The sequence below is a fragment of the Propithecus coquereli genome, unplaced genomic scaffold, assembly GCF_000956105.1.
Source record: "Propithecus coquereli isolate 6110/MARCELLA unplaced genomic scaffold, Pcoq_1.0 Scaffold48, whole genome shotgun sequence".
In the NCBI taxonomy this organism is placed as follows: Eukaryota; Metazoa; Chordata; class Mammalia; order Primates; family Indriidae; genus Propithecus; species Propithecus coquereli.
The window spans coordinates 1,333,110-1,355,331 of NW_012150618.1; the positions used below are offsets into that span (position 1 = coordinate 1,333,110).

Consider the following 22,222-nt stretch of genomic DNA (forward strand, 5'->3'; position numbering starts at 1 on the left):
ATTGTTTTCTGTGAGTTATGTGCAACTTGAAAAATAGTTCACGTGGCTCCCAAGATAGAGATGTATGAGTTATCTATGCTTCACGAGGCCCCGTGATCAAAACTAGCATGAGTTAAATACAACTCGCATGGCAGTTAATGCGTTAAAACCACAATAAGAAACCATTTCATATCCTCTAGGATGGCTATAATCAAAAACTCAGAAAATAAAAAGTGTTGGCAAGGATGTAGAGAAATTAGAATCCTCATGTACTTCTAGTGGAAATATAAAATGGCGCAGCCACTTTGGAAAACAGTCTGACAATTCCTCAAATGGCATAACATAGAGTCGCCACATGACTCAGCAATTCCACTCCTAGGTATGTACCCCAAATAAATAAAAACATATGACCATATATAAACTTATCACAAATGTTCACCACAGCATTATTTAGAATAGCCAAAAGGTGGAAACAACCCAAATGTCCAAGAATGGATGAATAAACAAAATGTAGTATATCCATACAATGAAATATTATTTAGTCACAAAAGGAATTAAGTACTGATTCACATCAGAACATGGATCAACCTTGAAAACATTATGCTAAGTGAAAAAAGAACACATATTATAACCTATTTAATGAAATGCCCAGAATAGGCAAATCTAGAGAGAAAGGAAGTAGATTAGTGGTTGCTTAGGGCTGATCACGATGGGGGAATAGGAGAGTCAGACTGGGTATCTTTTTGAAGTAATGAAAATGTTTAATTGACCATGGTGATGGCTGCACGCATCTGTGACAATATAAAAACCACTGAATTGTACAATTTAAATGGGTAAATTATATGGTATGGAATTATATTGCAATAAAGCTTTTAAAAAATATATATAGGATGAGGAGTGGTGGCTCATTCCTGTAATCCCAGAACTTTGGGAAGCCAAAGCAGGAGGATCACTTGAGGCCAGGAGTTCAAGACCAGCCTGAGCAAAATAATGAGACCTCACCTTTACAAATAATTTTTTAAAAATTAGCCAGGTGTGGTGATGTGTACTACTTGGGAGGCTGAGCCAGGAGGATCACTTGAGCCCAGGTGTTTGGAGGTTGCAGTGAGATATGACAGTGCCACTGCATTCTAGCCTGGATGACAGAGCAAGACCCTGTCTCCCCAAAAAAAAGGTTAGTGGGACCAGAGGTGACAACTACCAGAAACATTGCTTCTGGGGGAGAATCAGATAAACAGAAAAAGGACGGTACCTCTTGGGCAATGTGGCAATAAAGGGAAAGAAGGAAGAAAATTAAGAATCCAACACAAACAGAACACCAACAAGGTATGCTAACCCCCACCCACCCCCCTTTTCCCAGCACTACTACCAACATTATCATCCATTAAAGAAACTGGAAGTCACTATACTGACAGGAGAGGGTGCTCTTGACCTCTATCCACAAAATGCCTAAAAATAGGGAAAAGAAAAAAAAAAAAAATCAACCCAACCCCACTCAAAGCTACTATAAATGTAAATCAACACATTGCAGCTGATTAAACAGAACCAATATTTAAAACTATATTCTGGGCCGGGCGCCGGTGGCTCACGCCTGTAATCCTAGCTCTCTGGGAGGCCGAGGCGGGAGGATTGTTTGAGCTGAGGAGTTCGAAACCAGTCTGAGCAAGAGCGAGACCCCGTCTCTACCAAAAATAGAAAGAAATTAATTGGACAGCTAAAAGTATATAGAAAAAATTAGCCGGGCATGGTGGCGCATGCCTATAGTCCCAGCTACTCGGGAGGCTGAGGCAGGAGGATTGCTTGAGCCCAGGAGTTTGAGGTTGCTGTGAGCTAGGCTGACGCCACGGCACTCTAGCCCGGGCAACACAGTGAGACTCTGTCTCAAAAAAAAAAAAACAAACAAAAAAAACTATATTCTGGCTGGTTGTGATGGCTCATGCCTGTAATCCCAGCACTTTAGGGGACTGAGGCAGGAGGATTGCTTGAGCCCAGGAGTTTGAGGCTGCAGTGAGCTATGATGCCACTGCACTCTAGACCAGGTGACAGAGCTAGACCCTGTCTCAAAACAAACAAACAAAAACTATATTCTAAGAAAACTTGCCAGAAAGTGAGTAAAAATATTGCCAGGGATAATTAACATCAAAAAACATTGCAATGAAACTATTAGATTTTAAGGACAAGGAAAAAAATTTTCAGAACCTCAAGGCAAAGAGATCAAATTACCTAGATTTAGTGCAAGCCAACAGAACTTTCTGTGGTGATGGATATGTTCTCTATCTGCACAGTCCAATAGGGTGGCCACTAGCTTTGTGTGGCTATTAAGCGCTTGAAATGTGCCCAGTAAGACTAAAAAAACTGAATTTTTCATTTTATTTAGTTTTGACTAAAGCAGACACACTAATAAAATCCAAAAAATGGTTCAAATTAAATCTTACTCAATGTACTGTAAGTTTACTTACTAGTACATATCCACAAGACTGACTTGAAATAAGTTAAAATGAGGAGGTATTTTCTGGATTTTAAACGAGGCCCCTATTTCTAGCTGGCTATATTAATATTTATCTCATGTACATATAAAAGTAATGGAATATTAAGACTAAATCCTGGCCGGGAACGGTGGCTCATTCCTGTAATCCTAGCACTCTGGGAGGCCGAGGTGGGAGGATAGCTTGAGGTCAGGAGTTCAAGACCAGCCTGAGCAAGAGAGAGACCCCGTCTCTACTAAAAATAGAAAAAATTAGCAGGGCATGGTGGTATGCGCCTGTAGTTCCAGCTACTCTGGAGGCTGAGGCAGGAGGATCGCTTGAGCTCAGAAGTTTGAGGTTGCTGTGAGCTAGGCTGACGCCATGGCATTTACCCAGGCAACAGAATCAGACTCTGTCTCAAAAAAAAAAAAAAAGACTAAACGCTCTTTTCCGTTAGCTATACTGCTAGTGGGTAACAACTGATGCTCTAATGGAATAAGAAAATAATTTCACTTTATTTGCAAAAGTAAATGCTTTTAGAATATAAAAACTACAAATCACCATAATTCTTATTCAAATGCCTATTAAAGATCTCCACTTAAATATCTTATAAAAACTCAACATTCCTCAGAATAAACTCCTGATCTCCCACACTTCTCCTTCCCCCTCAAAAAAAAGAAAACAAAAAAAAACCCTACTGCTCGCTCGCTTTTTTTTTTTTTTTTGGAGACAGTCTCAATCTGTCACTGTGGCCAGGGTACAGTAGCATCATCATATACTTTGTTTTTTACCTATACATACGTATAATAAAGTTTAATTTAAAATTAGATACAGTAAGAGATTAACAACAATGACTAATAATAAAATAGGACAATTATAAAAATATGCCAGCATCACTAATTCTGTGCTTTGGGGCCATTATTGAGTAAAATAAGGGTAATTTGGACACAAGCACTGTGATACTGCGACAGTCACTGCTAACCAAGTAAGCTACTACTAAGTGACTAACAGGTGGGTAGTACAGACAGCATGAATACACTGGACAAAGGGATGATTCGAATCCTGGGCAGGATGAGGTGGGACACTGACAGATTTCATCACACTACTCAGAGCAGCACACAATTTAAAACTTTTGAATTGTTTATTTCTGTAATTTTCCATTTAATATTTTTGGACTACAGGTACATGAAACCTTGGAAAGCAAAAGGGAGGACTATTGTATAACTTCGAAGTCTATCAGTTAAGAGTTAACCTACCACAAACCCTCTGGGTTTAGATATCCCCTGCTCTAGAACATCACTTTATCTACTCTGCTACCTTACCTAAATTTTACCATTGAAATTAACTCAATAAAAGTAGGAAATAAACTCTAATATAAACATTACTTAAATGGTCACATTTCCTGGATTAAGCAGGCTCATAGATGTTTTAAATTAAGCCAATTTGTTTCATGAGCACATTATCAGCCCATAATCATAAATTAGTTGTATTTTTCATTTCTATAGACCTGTGCTGTCCAATATGGTAACTACTAGCTACACGTGGCTATTTCATTAAGTTAATTAAAATTAAATAAAATTAAATTTTAATTTCTCAGTTCGCCTAACCACATTTCAAATGCTCAATGTCATATGTAGCTACCGGACAGCATAAATAGAGATCACAGAGCGCTCTATAGGGCAAGATTGCTATAGACTTCTAAAACTTTATTTAAAGCATAAAATTGATTTAGCTGAGACACTGGTATAACTCAATCTTGTAATTTCCAATTCTCTGTCAGTGGTTCTCAAAATGTGGTCCCTGGACCAGCAGCAGCATCACCTAGGAATCTGTTAGAAATACAAATCCTCAAAACCCAGTAATCTTTGTTTTAACAAGCTTTCCAGGTGATCCAAATTTTGAAGCACGCTCAAGTCACTTAGTCGCTGTTCTAAGTTACTAACGAGCAATCATCACAACATAAGCCACGAGATAATAAGAAATCTATCATTACAATCTAAAATATTCTATAAACGAGCTGGGTCATTGGCTTGAGCCAGTAATTCCAGCTACTCTGGAGGCTGAGGCAGAAGCATCGCTTGAGCCCAGGAGTTTAAGACCAGCCTGGGCAACACAGTGACACCCCCATCTCAAAAAAATAACAATAAAAATTTTCTCTAAATGATGCACCAACTATGAAATCATATACTATCATATTTCTATTATTATGTATTCTAATACAAAAAAAGTAAATATTCTTAATAAATTACAAAGTTAAAACTAAATAAATCATGAACTTCGTTTCTTTGAAAAAATATTAAAACTAATTTGCTTCCTCTTCCAATACGCAGATCCCTTTTCATTTCAACATCAGCATAATCATTTTCATCTTTTTCTAAGGTTTCAATTAAAAGCCTTTAATTTAGGAAGAATACACAGTGGAATAATGAGGAAGGAAGGAGACATTTTCAAATTTTGTGTCAACCACAACTTTTGCATGAGCAAATATTACTTTTATAATAAACTAATATAAAAAAGAAATCTATTAGCTACAAACTTCAGCAAGAAGTTGAAACTAAAGTGGCACAAGTGTTACAAAAGAGTCTAAACAACCTGACTACTCTAATTTCCCCTTATCAATCATAGATCTAGTATAAAACTAAATATTTGCAATGTCAACCTCCATGTATGTTAAATATTCCTTATTAAATTTTCTGACAAAAAAAATCCTTAGATACTGTATAAAACATGACAACAGTTTATCTTTTTTCTTATCAATGAGCATTTAGGTTTACTTTATTTTTTGATATTGCAAACAATGTTGTAAAGAAAATTCATATAAACATCTCCTAACACATGAGCAAGTTTCTCTAGAGTGTGGTCTAAGGATGGAATTTCTGTCAGAGGCTATGTGAATACTTAACTTTACCAGCTAGTACCTAATTACATTCGAAAGTATTAGAGCAATATACATTTTTTATACCAGTAATGTGTAAAAAGCTCCCATTACTCCACCTCCTCACCAACACTTCATATTAACAGGCTTCTTTTCTTTTTCCAGTTCAGTGAACATAAAATGGTATCTCATTGTTGTCTTATCTGGCATTTTCTGACTACTAGTAGGATTAAACATCTTTTCATAAGTTTGTTAGACATTTAAATTTCCTTTTCTGCATGATGTCTGTTGTGTGTTGCTAATTTTTCTACTGAGTTATTTGACATTTTCTTACTGGTTTATAGTTCTTATGTTTTCTGAATACTAATTTGTTATTGATTTTATATACTGTAAATATCTTCTGCCCCTTTGAGCTTTATCTTTCATTTTCCTTATGATGTTTTGATGAACTGAAGTTCTTGATTTTAATTTAGTTAAATTTATCAGTCTTTTATGTTAGTACTTTTGTATTATGTTTAAGAAACCCTTCTTTATGTCTATGTCATAAAAAGATTTTCCTATTTAAAAAAAAGAAAAAGAAAAACATCCTTAGAAATGTAAGCTAAGAACAGTAATGCAATACAGTAAAGTGATTACAAAGCCACTGGGAAAAGATCTAGTCTTGGCTTACTACAAATTTGGCCCCAAAAGGAGAGACTTTAAGAGCCTGATTGATTACAAATTTCTGCTACAGCCAAGTGTCTACTGTGACAACCTACTGGTGGAAAATTACTTAATCACAATTCGTGTATAGAATGTTTCAGGTATGTATACTGCAATAACAAGTGCTTAGATCATGTTAAGAAATTTTATAAAAATATTTACAACATATTGACTTTATGTGCAATCCACAGGAACCTAAATTATACTACATATTACTGCCTCAGCACATAAATGTCAACTTCCAATCAAATGCCGTTGCATAAAGTGAACCAGCAATTCTTGACAAAATTCTGACATCTAAACATCCATTACTGAAGACACAATTTCCAAATTTTAAGCATTGTCAAAAAAAAAAACCAACCAACCCTCGAAATGATTAATGTAAGTGCCAACCATGTGCCAAACAGTACTGCTTATTTCTCTCATTCACCTTTGTATTCCTAGCATTATATTCCATTATACTCCTAGATCTAGGTATATAATGACACTTAATTGGCACTTATGAAAAAAGGAATGAGTATACGTTCTCTGAAAGGATTCAAAGACATCTTTTAAGAAATGGTCCCAGCCTTTATGGAGGTTACAAATCGAGTTGGGAGATAAAACACACACACAAAAAGATAAATAACAGGACAATTAAAAATACCGCATGGCAGGATATGATTATTGCAAAGTTAGTGGCAAAGAGAGTGCTATACATTCTGACCAGAGTGAGATTATTATAGACTGCGGTCCTTCTGGTCTCTCAATAAGACAGGAACACTATATTTCGATTTTAAAAAGGAACGTGACACAGCACTCATCCCACCCTAAAAATACCACCAGAGAAAGGAATACAATAACTAAAGGGAATGGTATAAAGAAACTTCCATACAAGGTTTTTAAAGCCTACGTTAGCCGTGAAAAAAGTTAGAACATTCCACACACAATCGTTTTGCTGGATGCAGGACCTCTAAAGGCTCCTGAAATACAAGTCTCTCAGGAACTGCATCCCCTGATTCTCTCTTCTTCCGCCCCCCACGGAGCTTTCCACTGGACAGCCGCCCAAGAAATTTCTCCCAGCATCTGCAATGGCAATACTCTCACCTTCCTCTCTCTCCCCTCGCCTGTATCAGACGGTGGCATCTCCCTCCAGAGGAAAAACTGGAGGGCGGGGGAGGCAGCAAAAGAGGGAAAGCATGCAGAGAGGTTGATTCTGAAAGAGGGGGAAGGTGAGAAAATGCGGGGGCGAGGGTGGGGTCCCCTCAGTTCCAGCCCAGTTTCTAGAAGGGCCTGGCCCACACCTCCCCACCCCAAAGGCACGCCCTCGCACGCCGGACCCGGACGGCGGACTCGACTGACAGCACCAGCACCTGTGCTGCGCCCCCTCCCCCCTGGCCCGCAGGGAGACGACTGCCCCTGCCCCACCAGCAGCGGCCCCTTGCTCTTTCTCTCCCCTTCCAATCCACGTCGCCGACGAGTGACAGGTCCCGGGGGAGGAGACTGCAAGCGCGTGCCGTTCGGGACTACTGGTGCAACCCTACGCTGGAGTCCTCCAACAGGCGCGGGGGGAAGGGAGGGTAGACATAACGTTCCGCACAGTCCAGGGGGACCCGGTCCAGGCCCAGCCTGCCCCAGCTGCCCCACACCGGGCGGGGGTGGCACTTACTGCGGAGATTGTGGATTAGCTCCGAGTGGTTGGCGCCGCCGGATTTCCAGGCCATCGCTAAGCACACCCGGAGCAGGAACAGGATCACCTTCAGCGTGGCGACGGTGCCCAGCAGTTTCGCTAAGAATAAGACCACCTCCCACACGGACACAGCCCCGCTGGCGTCTCCGCCAGAGACGCCGCTGTTACTGCCGTCGCCGCCGCTGCCGCCACTGCGCGCTCCCGGCATCCCCCGCGGCACGCATGCGCTCTATGACGCCGCGGGTGCGGCCGGGTGGGGCCCGAGGCGCGGGAGGCCTGTTGCCGCCCCGCCCGCGTCTGTGGGTGCGGCCGCTATCCGGAAACTGCAGAGAGGCCGGGCTGAGTCAGCGCCGCCGCAGCTGCTACTGCGTGTGCTTTTCTGAGGCTCTGGACTGGCACCGCCTGCGGCCAGGCCGGCGGCCCCCGGAGCGGTCGGTCGCGTTCCTGGCTGCGTCTCCGGTCACCGAGAGCGACGGCGGGATGGCCGGGTAGATCTGTGCCGCCACTGCTGGTGGCTCCGCAGTCGCCGCTGGGTCAGCTGTTGCGAGCGGCGGGTCTGCTCCTATAGCTGTCCAGATTGTTAGGCGGTGGGCTTCATCCGTCCTGCCTCATCCAACCCAGTTGACTAATATTTAGGTTGGTTAGAGTCTAGGCTCCCTGTGGTTGAGCCCGAATAATAGAACAATGATCTTAATAGAATCCAAGGCCAAGACCCTTTCTAATGCGAGTACACCAGCCTCTGGCTTTGTGCAAGCATGTCACTGTTTGGTTAAGCAGAGCATACTGGTTTGTTTTCAACTGTAAAGTGCAAATTCAGAGAATGGAAAAATACCATGACAGATGAGAGTTGTATGGGGGGAGGGGGCAGACAAAGATTTGCTCATTTAGAGCAATACAGACATAAAGGGTTACAATAAAAAAAAAAATACCACAATATCCTATGGCGAATGTGTTATTCTCCCAGTGCAAGTGTGCGTTTCTAGCTAATTAAGCCTTTCAAATTCCACTGTAGCTTTATTGCTATCAGCTCTGCAAGACCACAAGTGAGAAGCTGACAGGAAACATTGCCTGTCACAGCCAAATCGCTGACTCCTAATTAAAACTGAGACCGCCAGATTCCAGCAATCATTTAGTCCAGTAAACTTTGAGGAAGAAAACATTTGTCTTAGCTTTCTAAGACATCTATGCTAGTACATCAGTAGCAATTTTCAAATTCTAGTTCTTACCAGATTTTGTCAAATGTGTTACTCAGTCTGCCTCCAATCCGAAATATACATTACCTATTTTCTGGGATTCTGTGATCATAAACCACGCAAAACAATGTTCTTTACTTCAATATTAGACAGGAATAAAATTATTGGCTTGGGACTCTTATCCATTTAATAGTTTTCCAGTTCATCTCTCTACAGTTTCTTGATGGTTTTCTGGTTGGGAAAAAAAAATCAAGTCCTACAGGAACCTGACAGCTCTATCTAAAGTTGACCCAGATAAATTGCATTTACACGCAGTGCTTCCACAAGCTGTCCTTGTGAAGCAGGACTACCAATATCAGATAAAAACAACAACATATTATTGTTTTTATGGTTGTTTATGAAACAACCAGCACACAGTTATGAATACCTATAGTGTAAAGGAGATTAAGAAGATAAGTCATACCTCTTGTATTTGGTAGGATTTATATTCTAATTGGAGAGATCTGTATCTTAAGAAAACTACAGAGTGCAAAATGTGTCATTAGTGATCTAGATATCACGTGCTATGTTAATTTAGATCAATATGGGCCTGAGTCATCAGGAAAAAGTACAGGAAAGAACTGATACTCGAATGATAGGATTCTGAGAAGTAGAGAGTAATGGAAAGATGTTGTAGGTGTAACCGAAAGCACAGAAAGTACCTAGAGCACTGATTTCTGCGCAGTTGACATTAGATATCACCAAACTCATTCTTAATTATATACATGAGTGACTTGACCAAGGCTACACAGCTAGGCAATTGGCATCAAAATTAAAACTGGAGTTTTCAAAATTCCAACTCCAGGCTCTGACAGTGTTTCTCAACTTTGAAGCAAAGGATTTGTTTGGGGGACAACAGGGAGAAGTTTAAGATAATAAGTTGGCACTTTACTCAAGGTACTTCCATGAGAACTTAAGGATTTTGATTCATTTTATATGTGCAGTGACATGCAACCGAATACTTAGGTGTAGTTACAGGGTGGTTTCTCCTGCATTGATTTTGTTTTATGTTGCTCTTAAATTTTGCATTGCACAATTATTGCACAAATGCATTATCTCAGTGCACCTGTACTGAGTTTGCAGATTAGGAGCAAGTCCTACTGCACAATGGCCGAGGCACTCTTGCGTCTGCTCAGAGCAACATTTGTGAGGACGGGCTTCACAGTTTCCTTCAGTTTGAGTGCTGGCGATGTACACACCAGCTACTGACGAGAATTGACTCTCCGCAGCCACCGTCTCTCCAGTGAGTTCCCGTCCAATCAGGGCTCCACGGGAAGGGGTGGGACTGAGAAGTGCGCGTTGTGTTCCTTGCTGTGCCTGCTAACGCTGATTTTGGCATGGAGGAAATTTGTGCTAAGTTTGTGTCTCAGAAAATTAGCAAAACCCGCTGGCGACCGGTACCTTTGGGGAGCCTGCAGACCGCGGAAACGTTCGCTACGGGCTCTTGGGACAATGAGGTATCCTCGGCCCCTGGGCTAGGAGTTCTCTCTCTCTCTCTCTCTCTCTGAACTGCGCCTCCGACCGTCCTCACGAACTCACCTTCTGGCTTCTCTTGCACTTCTCCGTCTCTCAATCCTTCATCTCAGGGTCAGAGCCAGAGATGGTGTTCCTGAGCCTCTTACCCTTTATGTTTTAAACTCTCACCATACCATTTGTCTGAGATGCTTTGGGAACAAGGTTGCCTGAAGGCAATATAGCTTTTATTTTCCCAGAGTTGACATTTACGTTATCTCAAGATAAAACTTTTTGCTTTTCAGGAAAATCATGTTTCATTGTGGTCTATTGGTGATTTTGGAAACTTGGACTCTGATGGAGGGTTCGAAGGAGACCATCAATTATTGTGTGATATCGGACACCATGGTGATGTAATGGATTTACAGGTAAATCTGTGTAGTATCCAAAAACTAACTTTTAAAAAACTGAGAGTAACATATTTATAGACGCAGAGGACCTTAAAGTTTGTCTAGTCTCTCCCCTGGCTTACAGGAAACTGAATTAACACCATTTAACCACTAAGTGGAAGAATCTGGACTGGGAAAAGGGATATAGATCTAATTATAGTTTTTTATTGGTTGACTACCTACTATGTGCTGAGCACTGTTTGGTGCAGAGCTTTACATAAGCTAATTTAATTCTCATTGCATGCCTCTGCTTCAAGTATTGTTATCTCTGTTTTACCAATGAGAAAACTGAGACTAATATCTTTTGAACATATGCCATGTGACAAATACTGTGCATGGTAGTTTACATAGTTTTGTTTTTTGAATTCTCATAACAACTGCCTAAGTAGAGATTAGTACTCTCCCTTTTACAGGTTTACCAAGACTTAAGGAACTTAAACTTGGCCAAGGTCTCAAAACCAGTAGTAAGTGGTGGTGATGAAATTAAGTTTTCAAATCCTGATCTGTATGACTTTAGAGTCTCTGCATTTTATTCTGTAGAAAGATACATAGCCCTAGGAATGGTATTTCTTTGAAGCTTTATTGTGGTGGTCCAAAATTAAATCAATTGTGGGTGAATGAGTTCAGGAAAAAATTTTATTGTTTATTCTTCATGGAAATACTTTTATTTGTATAGCAGTTTTGACTTTCATATCTATTAACCCATTTTATTTGCTTGGCATTTATAGGCTCTTTTTAAAATTGTTAGAGGCTTTACTACTATTTCAGTTAAATAAATGGGCTTCTTCTCTGTTAATATTTCTGAATCTTTTAACAAGCAGAAACTTTCTATTTAGTTTTTTGATCAGGAAAGAATTGTAGCTGCTTCATCAACAGGATATGTAACAATTTTCCTTCACCATCCAAATAACCAGGTAAAGAACTTTTGTTTGAAAGGTGAATTTATATTTTACTTAGTTTTAGGAAGGCTTAAAGAAGGCTATGCCCTAATCATTACACAAATAATGAAGTTTTATAGTCTTAAAGCATGAAGGAGAAAATATCACTTATATTACCCACTTTTTGGTAGATTAATTCTAGAACCATGTTTCTGTGAGCTTTTGTTGAAATTGGATATCCCGTAAATAAATTCTGTTAGTTTAGACCTAAAATATAGAATTAATAAAGGTTACGTTACTAATAGATGTGCCTAGTTAATGTAAGACCCAGTTCTTGTTGAGTATTTTTCTTAATGGAGTCATTTAGAAAAAGCTATAGAGATTTATTTATTAGCTGCGGTCTCATTCCCATAAGAATTTAAAGAATTACTTTTGAATGTACAACTACTTGATCTACTTGATACCTAAAAACCATTTCTGTACTTTGAGAGAAATGTGGGGGTTATTGAACAATATTCCTTTGAATCTAATTCGGTGAATACAGAGCTTTGATGGAAGTTGTTTCTAGATTTCAGTATTTGAAAAAGGAGAAAGTTATTATTTTTCTAGAATAGTGTGAGACAGAGTTTAAAGATACTCTTGTTGGGGAAAAAAATGCTAGTTTGTTAGTACTTTGCTTTAATTAATATTATCCTTATTTCTGATGCCTAGACTCTGTCAGTCAACCAACAGTGGACAACAGCTCACTACCACACAGGTCCAGGCAGTCCTTCCTATAGCAGTGCACCATGTACAGGTATTGTGTGCAACAACCCAGAAATTGTCACAGTTGGGGAAGATGGTCGAATAAATCTCTTCAGAGCTGATCACAAGGAAGCTGTGAGAACTATAGGTAAGAAAAAATCATTATATCTCTTTTGTCCATCACATAGTAATTGAGCACTTACCTACCATATGCTAAGTAAACACAATGTTAAATGTTTGAGGAATATAAAAATATTACAAGGCAGGATCCCTTTCTCAAGACAGTATGTTATTGGTAAGGCCAGCATGAATGACTGACTACAGAGGAGACAGAAACTTTTTATTTTCTGGCTAGAAGAGATTATCAGATTAAAGAATTGCAGGGGGTTGGGGGGGTAGTGGCAATTAATTTTATCTAGTTTCTAAATCTAGACCATAAGTAACACTAAAAGATGGCACACCAGACAAAGGAAATAGGCCAGAGGCAGGATAAAACCATTCAGAGAATGACAAACAGTATAGTTTGACCTGACTTTAGATATTTGTATAGGAGAGATGAAAGATGAAGCAAGAAAGGTAAGTTAGGGCTGGGTTGCAAAGAGTCTCTAATGCAAAACCACGGAGGTAACATTTTTTAGGTGGAAAACCCAGGAGTCATTAAAAGTTTTTGAGCAGGGGTTATTGTAGTCTATTGGTTCTCAGCTATGCCTCAATCAGGCTTGTCTGAAAAGATTTTTTAACTATTCACCACTCTAGACTTCTTGAATCAGAATCTCTGGGAATTGAGCCTGTGAATCACTTTTTTGTGTTGTTGATTATGATTTTCAGTTTTCAGTTACATCACATCACTTGTTTATTATTAAGGACCAATGCCTAGTGGCAGTGTGGAGAAGTCTCACAAAACAAAAGTCTTTAAGTGTATGTTAGGTTATGTGTCATAAGTTCTGAACACTCTAGGAAATCAAAGAAAAGGACCATTATTACAATCAGGAACAAGGTCACATAGGAGAGAGTTGATAAACATAAAAATGTGTAGATTTGGGATGAGTCAGCAGAGTAATATAAGGTCAGAGTGATCTCTGTAGGAAGCACTGGGGTTTGGCCCAATAGAATAGAAGTTCTCAGTCAAGGACTAGTGGGAAATAAGATTGGACATAGAGGAGCTTGAACAACTATCTCAGAAATGCAGGGTAACAATGTTAAGAGGAAATAGAGAAAGAAGAATATGTGAAAACTTAGACCTCCATGTGAAAACAGTTCAGATGTCCTGTGAGTGAAATTTTTCTATCCAAGGAGAGTCCATTTAAACGTGTTCATTACCATGCATTTTTCTATAGAAATGAAACTATGACTTACTGGAAATTCTGTTTGTAATATTTCAATCAATAGAAGGAATGTGATTTAAGATCTTCTTGGGAAAAAAGGGACCCATTAACACTACCATTTTTAAAATTTTTAGACAATGCGGACAGCAGTACACTCCATGCTGTGACCTTCCTTCGAACTCCTGAGATTCTTACGGTGAATTCAATTGGACAGTTAAAAATATGGGATTTCAGACAACAAGGAAATGAGCCTTCTCAGATATTGTCACTGTAAGTTTTGATTTGTAATTTCAATAGTGTAATCCAAAATTTGTTTGACTATAGCAACTCACTTTAAACCATAATATATTTTAATTGTGTTTTAAGAGAATGATCCCTGATTAAATTTGACAGAGCAAGTATAACTTGATGGGCTTGATAGTATCATGTTTCATTTAGTAAGTATTTGTTGGTTCAGAGACTTTACTCTTTGAAGTTTACATTATATTTAATGGAGAACTTATTTCTGCTCATTAATGATTGTATTGTTAAAATGTACAGTGGATACTATATACTCTAGATATGACTGAAGAGAAAATACAGTCCAAGATATTTTTTCTGAGCAGAAATCCCCGTTTCTAGGTGTGCAACCTTCTCTTCTGTCTTAAGAAAATAGAATGTGTCAAACTGAAAAAATCATTATATAAAGAAAGCATTAAATAAGAAGAGTAAATATTATTTGTTATAGTTGATATATGGTGTTTTTAAAAAATCTAAGAAATGGAAATGTGTCTTGTATTAATACATCTTACCATCAGATTATCTTGCATCCCGTGTCTCCAAAGTGAAGTGAGAATGAATAATTTTAGCCTTTAATTTTTAAAAAATTCTTACCACATAGACATACGTTTAATATAGTTAATTTTTTGGCATCATTAAGATTCAGCCAGTAGCTCTACAAAGTTCTCATTTAATTACTACATAAAACATGTTACTTGTGTTATACAAAGATAAATTATACTTAATAACATATTTGATGTCACTGTATCTCCCACAAAAGGACTGGTGACCGAGTGCCACTCCACTGTGTTGATAGACATCCCAATCAACAGCATGTTGTAGCTACTGGTGGCCAGGATGGAATGTTGAGTATTTGGGATGTTAGACAAGGTACTATGCCCGTGTCTCTACTGAAGGCTCATGAAGCTGAAAGTAAGTATTGTGGAGATACAGAAAGTTTTTATTGGGTGGGTTATATGTCATGTAAGCACCTTTCCATAACAATACATATGGCTAATTCATTTTTATTTGACAGTTCTTTAACGTGTTTCCTTATTATATCTAAAACTGTAGTAAATAACCTTAGATAGTCATCTTCATGTACTTGTATTCTTAGGATAATTTTTTAGAAGAAGAATGGATGGGCCAAGACTTTTGTATAATTTTACAGCTCTAATGCATTGTCAGATTGTTCTACATTAAAATAATACCAGTAACACATCAAAAATTTTTTTAAACACCAACATAAGCCAGGGGTGTTGTGGCACACACATGTAGCCCCACTTACTCAGGAGGCTGAGGTAGGTGGATCACTTGAGCCCAGGAGTTCAAGGCTCTGGTATGCTGTAATTACACCTGTAAATAGCCACTGCTATGTTGCCTGGGCAACATAGCAAGACTCCATCTCTTAAAAAAAAAAAGGAATAGTAATAATACCAGTTTATATTAAGTATGACAATACTTAATAAGTGGTGTGATCATAGCTCACTGCAGCCTCAAACTCCTTGGCTCAACTGAGCACCTGGCTAATTTTTTTTTTTTTAAATGTTTTTTGTAGAGACGGGGCCTCCCTATTGCCCAGGCCTGTTGATCTCAAACTCCTGGCCTCAAGTGATCCTCCCACCTTGGCCTCACAAAGTGCTAGAATTACAGGAGTGAGCCACTGTGCCTGGCTGCTATTCGCTTTTTATGCCACACTTCAGGCACTTTCTATACTGATTCTTTAAAGTCACCTAGCCCAGACTGACAGAACCCTTGTTTACAGACTACCTGTTTTATCTGCATGCTGCAGGTTACTTTCTGAGGAATCCTGGCTAGTCATTGGCTCCCAGATGTCTATAGACACATAAAGTTCTCTTAAGGTATATGGGTGGGGTGAAGGGGGCAATCCCAGCATGGCTTTTTAAAAGCCCTCCATCTGAAACTCGAGCCAAATTCTTGGAACATTTCCAAATTTTGGTTTGCTAGGAGCCAGTTGCTATTTATGTGATAGAGGCCAGAGTGTCCAGATTCTTGGCATGAACCAATATTAGACTGTGCCTCTTAGAAATTCATTTGTATATTCCTTTTAGGGTCTTCTCTCTCAGTCTTTCTAATAATATTAACCTGCATATATTAATGACACAGGAATTAAAAATAAGGGAACTTGCCAATTAAAAAAAATATTTTCCATAAAAAGTGGTCATTTTTTCTCAAAAAATGTAATAGGTCAAATGATTTAGCAATTATTTTATTCATTTTGTGATCCAATACATAAGTAAATTTACTTGGCTTCTTTTTCCTTTCTACGTGTTACAGCTTGGATAGATATTAATATCTTATGTCTTTAATTTTGAAGCCTTTGATTATCACAAACTTGAGATTCAAATGTATGTGATGGAGGTTAATGGAAGATGATGCCTAGAGATAAGGTTTTAATGTTGTTTGTTCAGCCACTCTTCTTGGTTCTTATCTCTTAGTGTGGGAAGTTCACTTTCACCCATCCAACCCAGATCATCTATTTACTTGTTCTGAAGATGGGTCCCTCTGGCACTGGGATGCCTCCACAGATGTACCTGAAAAGTCATCACTCTTTCACCAAGGTAAAACTTTTTGATGAAGATTCTTGTGTGTAGTTTTTATTATACTTTTAAGTACCAAATTAGACATTCTCATATATTTTTTTTTTGAGATAGTCTCACTCTGTTGCCTGGGCTAGAGTGCCGTGGCATCAGCCTAGCTCACAGCAACCTCAAACTCCTGGGTTCAGGGGATCCTCCTGCCTCAGCCTCCTGAGTAGCCGGGACTACAGGCATGTGCCACCAGGCCCGGCTAATTTTTTCTATGTATTTTTAGTTGTCCGATTAATTTCTTTCTAATTTTAGTAGAGACAAGGTCTTGCTCTTGCTCAGGGTGGTCTCGAACTCCTGAGCTCAAATGATCCTCCCACTTCGGCCTCCTAGAGTGCTAGGATTACAGGTGTTAGCCACCGTGCCAGCTGACATTCTCATATTTTTAACTTAATGGCAAAATGTTTTCATTCTTCTGCCTCAGAGGAAATTTGAGTATCAAGTATCATAGAGCTTCAAATCTGACTGTCAGTTACTTACTGCTATACTGCTAATGACTAGAAATGCTACAAGCTGGCTGACTTCAAACAGCCAAGGTTCTTCTTTGTGAGTGCCATTGACCTGGGCCCTCATACCATAGGATAAATGTTGGCAAGTCTTTTATATTGTATTGCCAAGACAGGGTGTATGGAAGAAAAAAGTAGATCTTTTATGTTTGTTTTTTTTTTTTTTGGAGACAGAGTCTCGCTCTGTCACCCTGGGTAGAGTGCAGTGGTGTCATCATAGCTCACTGCAACCTCAAACTCCTGAGCTCAAGCGATCTTCCTGCCTCAGCCTCCCAAGTAGCTGAGACTACAGGCACACACCTGGCTAATTTTTCTATATTAAGTAGAGATGGCATCAAACTCCTGAGCTCAAGTGATCCTCCTACCTCAGCCTCCCAGAGTGCCAGGATTACAGGCGTGAGCTACAGCACCCAGCCAATCGTTTATGTATTAAGGTACTGGTTTCTTCTCAAGTTAAAAGGCCCTGTCTTGTGATTAAAGTCAGCTGTAGGTAATGGTCAGTCAGAAGCCATATACTAGTTTGTAATCAAGGGTTTCTGTTTTTGCACTTCCCAAGCTTCCTGTTTTTGAGGATTTGTCTGTGGTTCCAAAGTTCATTTGTTTATTCATTCATTCAAACATATTTACTGAATGCCTACCATCTGGCAGGCTCTCTTCTAGGTGCTGGGGCCTACAATAGTGAGCAGAACAAAAAGTCTCTACACACATAGAGCAAATACTCTAAGAGACAGTTAAAAAATAGATCACGTATCAATAAGAGTCCAATCAGAAACTACCCTAGATTTCAGAGACCAAAATTTATTTTTTGTTTGAGACAGAATCTCACTCTGTCGCCCTGACTAGAATGCAGGGGTGTCATCATAGCTCACAGCAACCTCAAACTCCTGGGCTCAAGCAATCTTCTGCTTCAGCCTCCCAGGGACTTAGGACTACAGGCACATGCCACCATGCCCAGCTAAGTTTTCTATTTTTAGTAGAGACACAGGATCTTGCTCTTGCTCAGGCTGGTCTCGAACTTCTGACCTCCTACCTCGGCCTCCCAGAGCGCTAGGATTACAAGCATAAGCCACCTTGCCTCGCCCCAAAACTTGTTAATACCCCCACTGCTGCACTATTGGAAATGCTGGCAAAGTTGGTTCTGGATCAGCAGAAAAGGTGCTACCTCAACCAGGCTGGAACTACTGTCAGTGTTATTGTTGCTAGAAACCTGGAGCAGGAAGGGAGCTGCTTCTCCCCTCCTCCACCTTCCAGTCACCCACCGGTAGTCCCTCCCATTGGCAGGGCCCATCTGGATGACAGATGGCAAAGAAGCCTTGAAAACAGAGTTTGCAGACTCTCACCTCCTACAGTACATAGTGGAGCACAGTAAAGTGGGAAAGGGGACTGGAAGCAAAAAGGAAAATAACTGGACCAAAGACAAATACTGTGAAGAAGAGTAAAGCAGAGTAAGAGGATAAAAAATGAAGACGGGTGAGAGGTGTAAGGAGAGGCTGCTTGGCAGAGACCTGAGAGAAGTGAAGGCATAAGTCACATGAAAGCATTCTAAGCAGAGGAAACGGCAAGTACCGAGGGCGAGAGACTGGCAGAGAACAGCAAGGCTACTGTGGCTGCAGTGTAGCTAGCAGGGCAAGGCAGTGATAGGAGATAACGCCCTGGTAGCTAAGGAGCAGATGCCATAGGACTTCTAGGCCTTAATAAGGACTTTAGATTTTATTCTAAGTGTGATAGGAAGCCATCAGAATTTTGAGGAAGAGAGGGGCATGATCTGACCTATATTTCCAAAGAATCATTGGCTGTTGTTGAAAATAGACTATGGGAGGAGTCTCATCACAATGGTTCTAATAATATGTTAATTTTTACAGTATTCAAGAGCAATGTGGAATATAGGAGCAGTAAAAGACAAACAGAAAAACTAAGGGAAAAAAATTCTAAAACTTCTCCAGAAAAATTCTGGAGTGGAAAGCATGTATGGACCATGCATATCTATGCTAACCTCATTTATGGAAAAACTAACAGTTTTATCTAAGGATTAACTAAATATGTACTAGGTTTTTACTTCCTTCCTTCCCTACCCCTGCTATCTTGCATTTGCAAGTTTACTTTTAGGGAACCTCAATTAGACTGGAAATAAACCATTTGTATCTACTGTTGCAAGGCACAATATGGGACACTGTGGAAAAGTAAAGCAAATATAAAGTATGCAACTTGCTCTTAAGAAATACTTAATTTAGTTATGGAGAAGGGCCATGGAAAGTTAAATCATCGTATTAGAAATGTTACAAGATAGTAAATTAATGGTACATCCAAGTGCTGAAAGTACCAGGAAGGAAGAGAAACATGAACTAGTGTTGTCTTCAAAGATTTTAGAGAAGGAAGTTGAGCTGGATTTTAAAGTATCAGCAAGATTTAAACATACTAATGTTTAAGCCAAGACATCAAAGACTTTGTCTTGTATCCCCAGCTCTTAGCACAAAGCCTGACACATAGTAGGTACTCAGCCATTTGTTGAGTGACTGAAATTTGTCATTATTTGCTTTGATAGCAAGTTGAGAGGAAAGAAAATTGCAATTAATGGCTAAAATTGAAATATACTGCCTCTGCCTCATTTTATACTGTATTAAATGTAAAGCTCTGTTAGAGATAAAAGTTTTCAATCTAGTAATATTCTAAAATTCTGCTTTTAAGAACATTTATCTAAAAAGGGTAAGAATCTGAAGCAAGTCGATTATATTTTTAGGAATAAATATATATTTAGAAATATATTTTTAGAAATATTCATCTAGAAACATATCCAGAAATTCTTTCTCATGATCACTTTATTTTTCTATTACCCAAGAGCTTGTATTTCTGTATATTACCGACATTTTTGGCTTTTTTTTTCCTTATGTATTCTACTTGTCTTCTGGCCATTTTGCTACCTTTCTGAGACTTTCCATTAAAAGATGAACAGAAAGACAGTGTCACATGAAATCTTCTGCTTTACCTGAAGACTTTAAGTTTAGTATCCATATTATCCCAGGGAAATCTGAATATTTAATAACACTAAATAACCCTTTGGTCAAAAAATGGTGAGGTGCGATAATGGAATTAATTATTAGCCTGTTCAGAGAATTAAACACATCAAAATCATCACCTTTCTAAAATATCAGAAGTTTGATGTTTACTAATATAAAAATAGTCTTGAAAGGTTTTTTCTCTTTTCTTTTTTTCTCTCCCAGGAGGAAGAACTAGTACTTTTTTGTCTCATAGCATTAGTAACCAAGCTAATGTTCACCAGTCTCTCATAAGTTCCTGGCTCACTGATCCTGCTAAAGACCGTATTGAAATCACAAGCTTACTTCCCAATAGGACTCTGTCTGTGAACAGTTTGGATGTTTTAGGTCCTTGTCTTGTTTGTGGAACTGATGCAGAAGCAATTTATGTCACTAGACAACTCTTTTCATGAAAGTACTGTAATTATAAGATTTCAGATAAAACATAAAATTGGCCTTTTGAATTCCAGCTTCTGTGCAAAATTTTATTATCAGAAAATGTGAGATTTGCTGGGGAAAAATTAGTAAACTACTGTTAATGTCAATGCCCATTTTCAGCTTTTGTTAGTTACATTGTGTGATATTCCCTAACAGTTGCAGAATATAATGCATGATTGATGGGAAAAGATTTTGAACAGCAGAGGGGTCTTTGTGCTGATAAATACATCAGCACAAATAGACTATTATTGACAGTGCATGGAACCAATTCTTCATTTTTGATGTTGTAGGACTTAACATCAGTGGTGGTAATTCAGAAGCACCAATGGGATCCCATAATTTTTACCAACAGTATGTGAGGTACACTCATCCCTAGTGGCTTAGCCAATGTTAATGATTCTTTTTATTACAAGTATTTTCTTCGATCCTTCCACATTTTATTTCCTTAATAAGTTTAATAAACTTTTTCAGAAAGAATTGAGTATACCAAAAATGACAAATTTATAGTCATGTTCAAATTTTTTTAATGGTGAAAATGTTTTTTGACAGATTCCTTTAGAATATGTTTTTGAGGAAAACTCTATCAACTGCTTAGACCCAACTTTATTTTTCTTGGAAAAAAAAAATACATTTTTCCTAAGTATTTTTGCTTTTGTTTAGTTTTAGAATATAGTTAAAGATTGCCAAACTGGACATTATGCAATATAGTAGAGTCTGATGAGTGGACTGAATTCCAAACTAAAATTTGATAAATAACAAGCGTGATAATCATATGATGATATGGTAGGAGTAAAGAATTTTGCCATCTTTATTGTTATCTCAAATGTTAATGACTTAACATGGTGTTATAAGACAATTTTATGACATTGTCTTTCCAAAGTTTGTTCTATTATAAATGTATTATTGACCTCAAACCTTAATGACAAATCACTGCTATTACACAATGTAAGTACGTGTTCATTTACTTTATAATTCCAATAACAGTAATTGTAAGATTTTTGTTTTTCTGACCTAATAAATATTTGCTATTTTTTTATGCCACCTTACCTCAGGGGTTTTTGTCAACACTTTGAAATGGAATATATATGCATCTGCTTTTTTACATATATTTGTCTCAAAGCTATTTGATTGAAAATAATTAGTAACTTTGAATTCCAAAGAATTGGAAAAGGAAAGAGAATGTTGCCAACAGGAATTTTAATCTGTTTATAGTTTTACTGCTGGGGTTAATTTTTAAAGACTTTTTGTTACTACAAAAGTAATTCATTACAGAAAAAGCAAATATAGTCAAAATAAAAATTTAAGTACTTAAAATTTCAAACAGAGACAATTAATAGTCTTTTCATACCCCTATCCATCAATGTGTATAATTTTTTTATAAAAATGAAAATATATCACACATAGTATCTTTGTAGATGCACATTCCCTAGCAGCAAACACATTTCTCTAGTAATCATTTTCTAATATCATTAATATTTTAAGGTATAGATATGTGTACCATAATTTATTTCAACTGGTTGCCCATTATTGGTTATTTCACGTTTCCAGCTTCTCACTGTTATGACTAGTGCTGTAATGTCTATTTAGTCAGTACTTCTTTTTTTTTTGT

General features: G+C 38.4%; 2 protein-coding genes across 4 annotated transcripts in view; one reads left to right on the forward strand and one right to left on the reverse strand.

Annotated features, from left to right (window-relative positions):
- Positions 1–7,931, reverse strand: part of PCMT1 (protein-L-isoaspartate (D-aspartate) O-methyltransferase) — a 31,318-nt gene extending 23,387 nt beyond the window's left edge. For all 3 annotated transcript variants that reach the window (XM_012655550.1, XM_012655551.1, XM_012655553.1), the window contains exon 1: positions 7,670–7,931. In XM_012655550.1, coding sequence (XP_012511004.1) covers positions 7,670–7,898 — 229 coding nt within the window. In that variant the 5' untranslated portion in view covers positions 7,899–7,931. The remainder of the gene's footprint in view (positions 1–7,669) is intronic.
- A 2,257-nt stretch (positions 7,932–10,188) lies between these two features.
- Positions 10,189–20,796, forward strand: NUP43 (nucleoporin 43kDa). Its single transcript, XM_012655528.1, has 8 exons — positions 10,189–10,379; positions 10,680–10,802; positions 11,660–11,737; positions 12,413–12,593; positions 13,905–14,040; positions 14,810–14,961; positions 16,488–16,610; positions 20,362–20,796. Exons 1-8 carry the CDS (start codon positions 10,260–10,262, stop codon positions 20,586–20,588), a joined length of 1,140 nt encoding a protein of 379 aa, XP_012510982.1. The 5' UTR covers positions 10,189–10,259; the 3' UTR covers positions 20,589–20,796.
- Positions 20,797–22,222: the final 1,426 nt, after the last annotated feature.

Bases quoted from the DNA above. Each gene is read 5' to 3' on its own strand.
- NUP43 (XM_012655528.1), top strand. From the start codon at position 10,260: ATGGAGGAAATTTGTGCTAAGTTTGTGTCTCAGAAAATTAGCAAAACC. The intron at 10,803-11,659 runs GTAAATCTGTGT...CTTTCTATTTAG, and splicing joins GTGATGTAATGGATTTACAG to TTTTTTGATCAGGAAAGAAT. The intron at 12,594-13,904 runs GTAAGAAAAAAT...TAAAATTTTTAG, and splicing joins GGAAGCTGTGAGAACTATAG to ACAATGCGGACAGCAGTACA.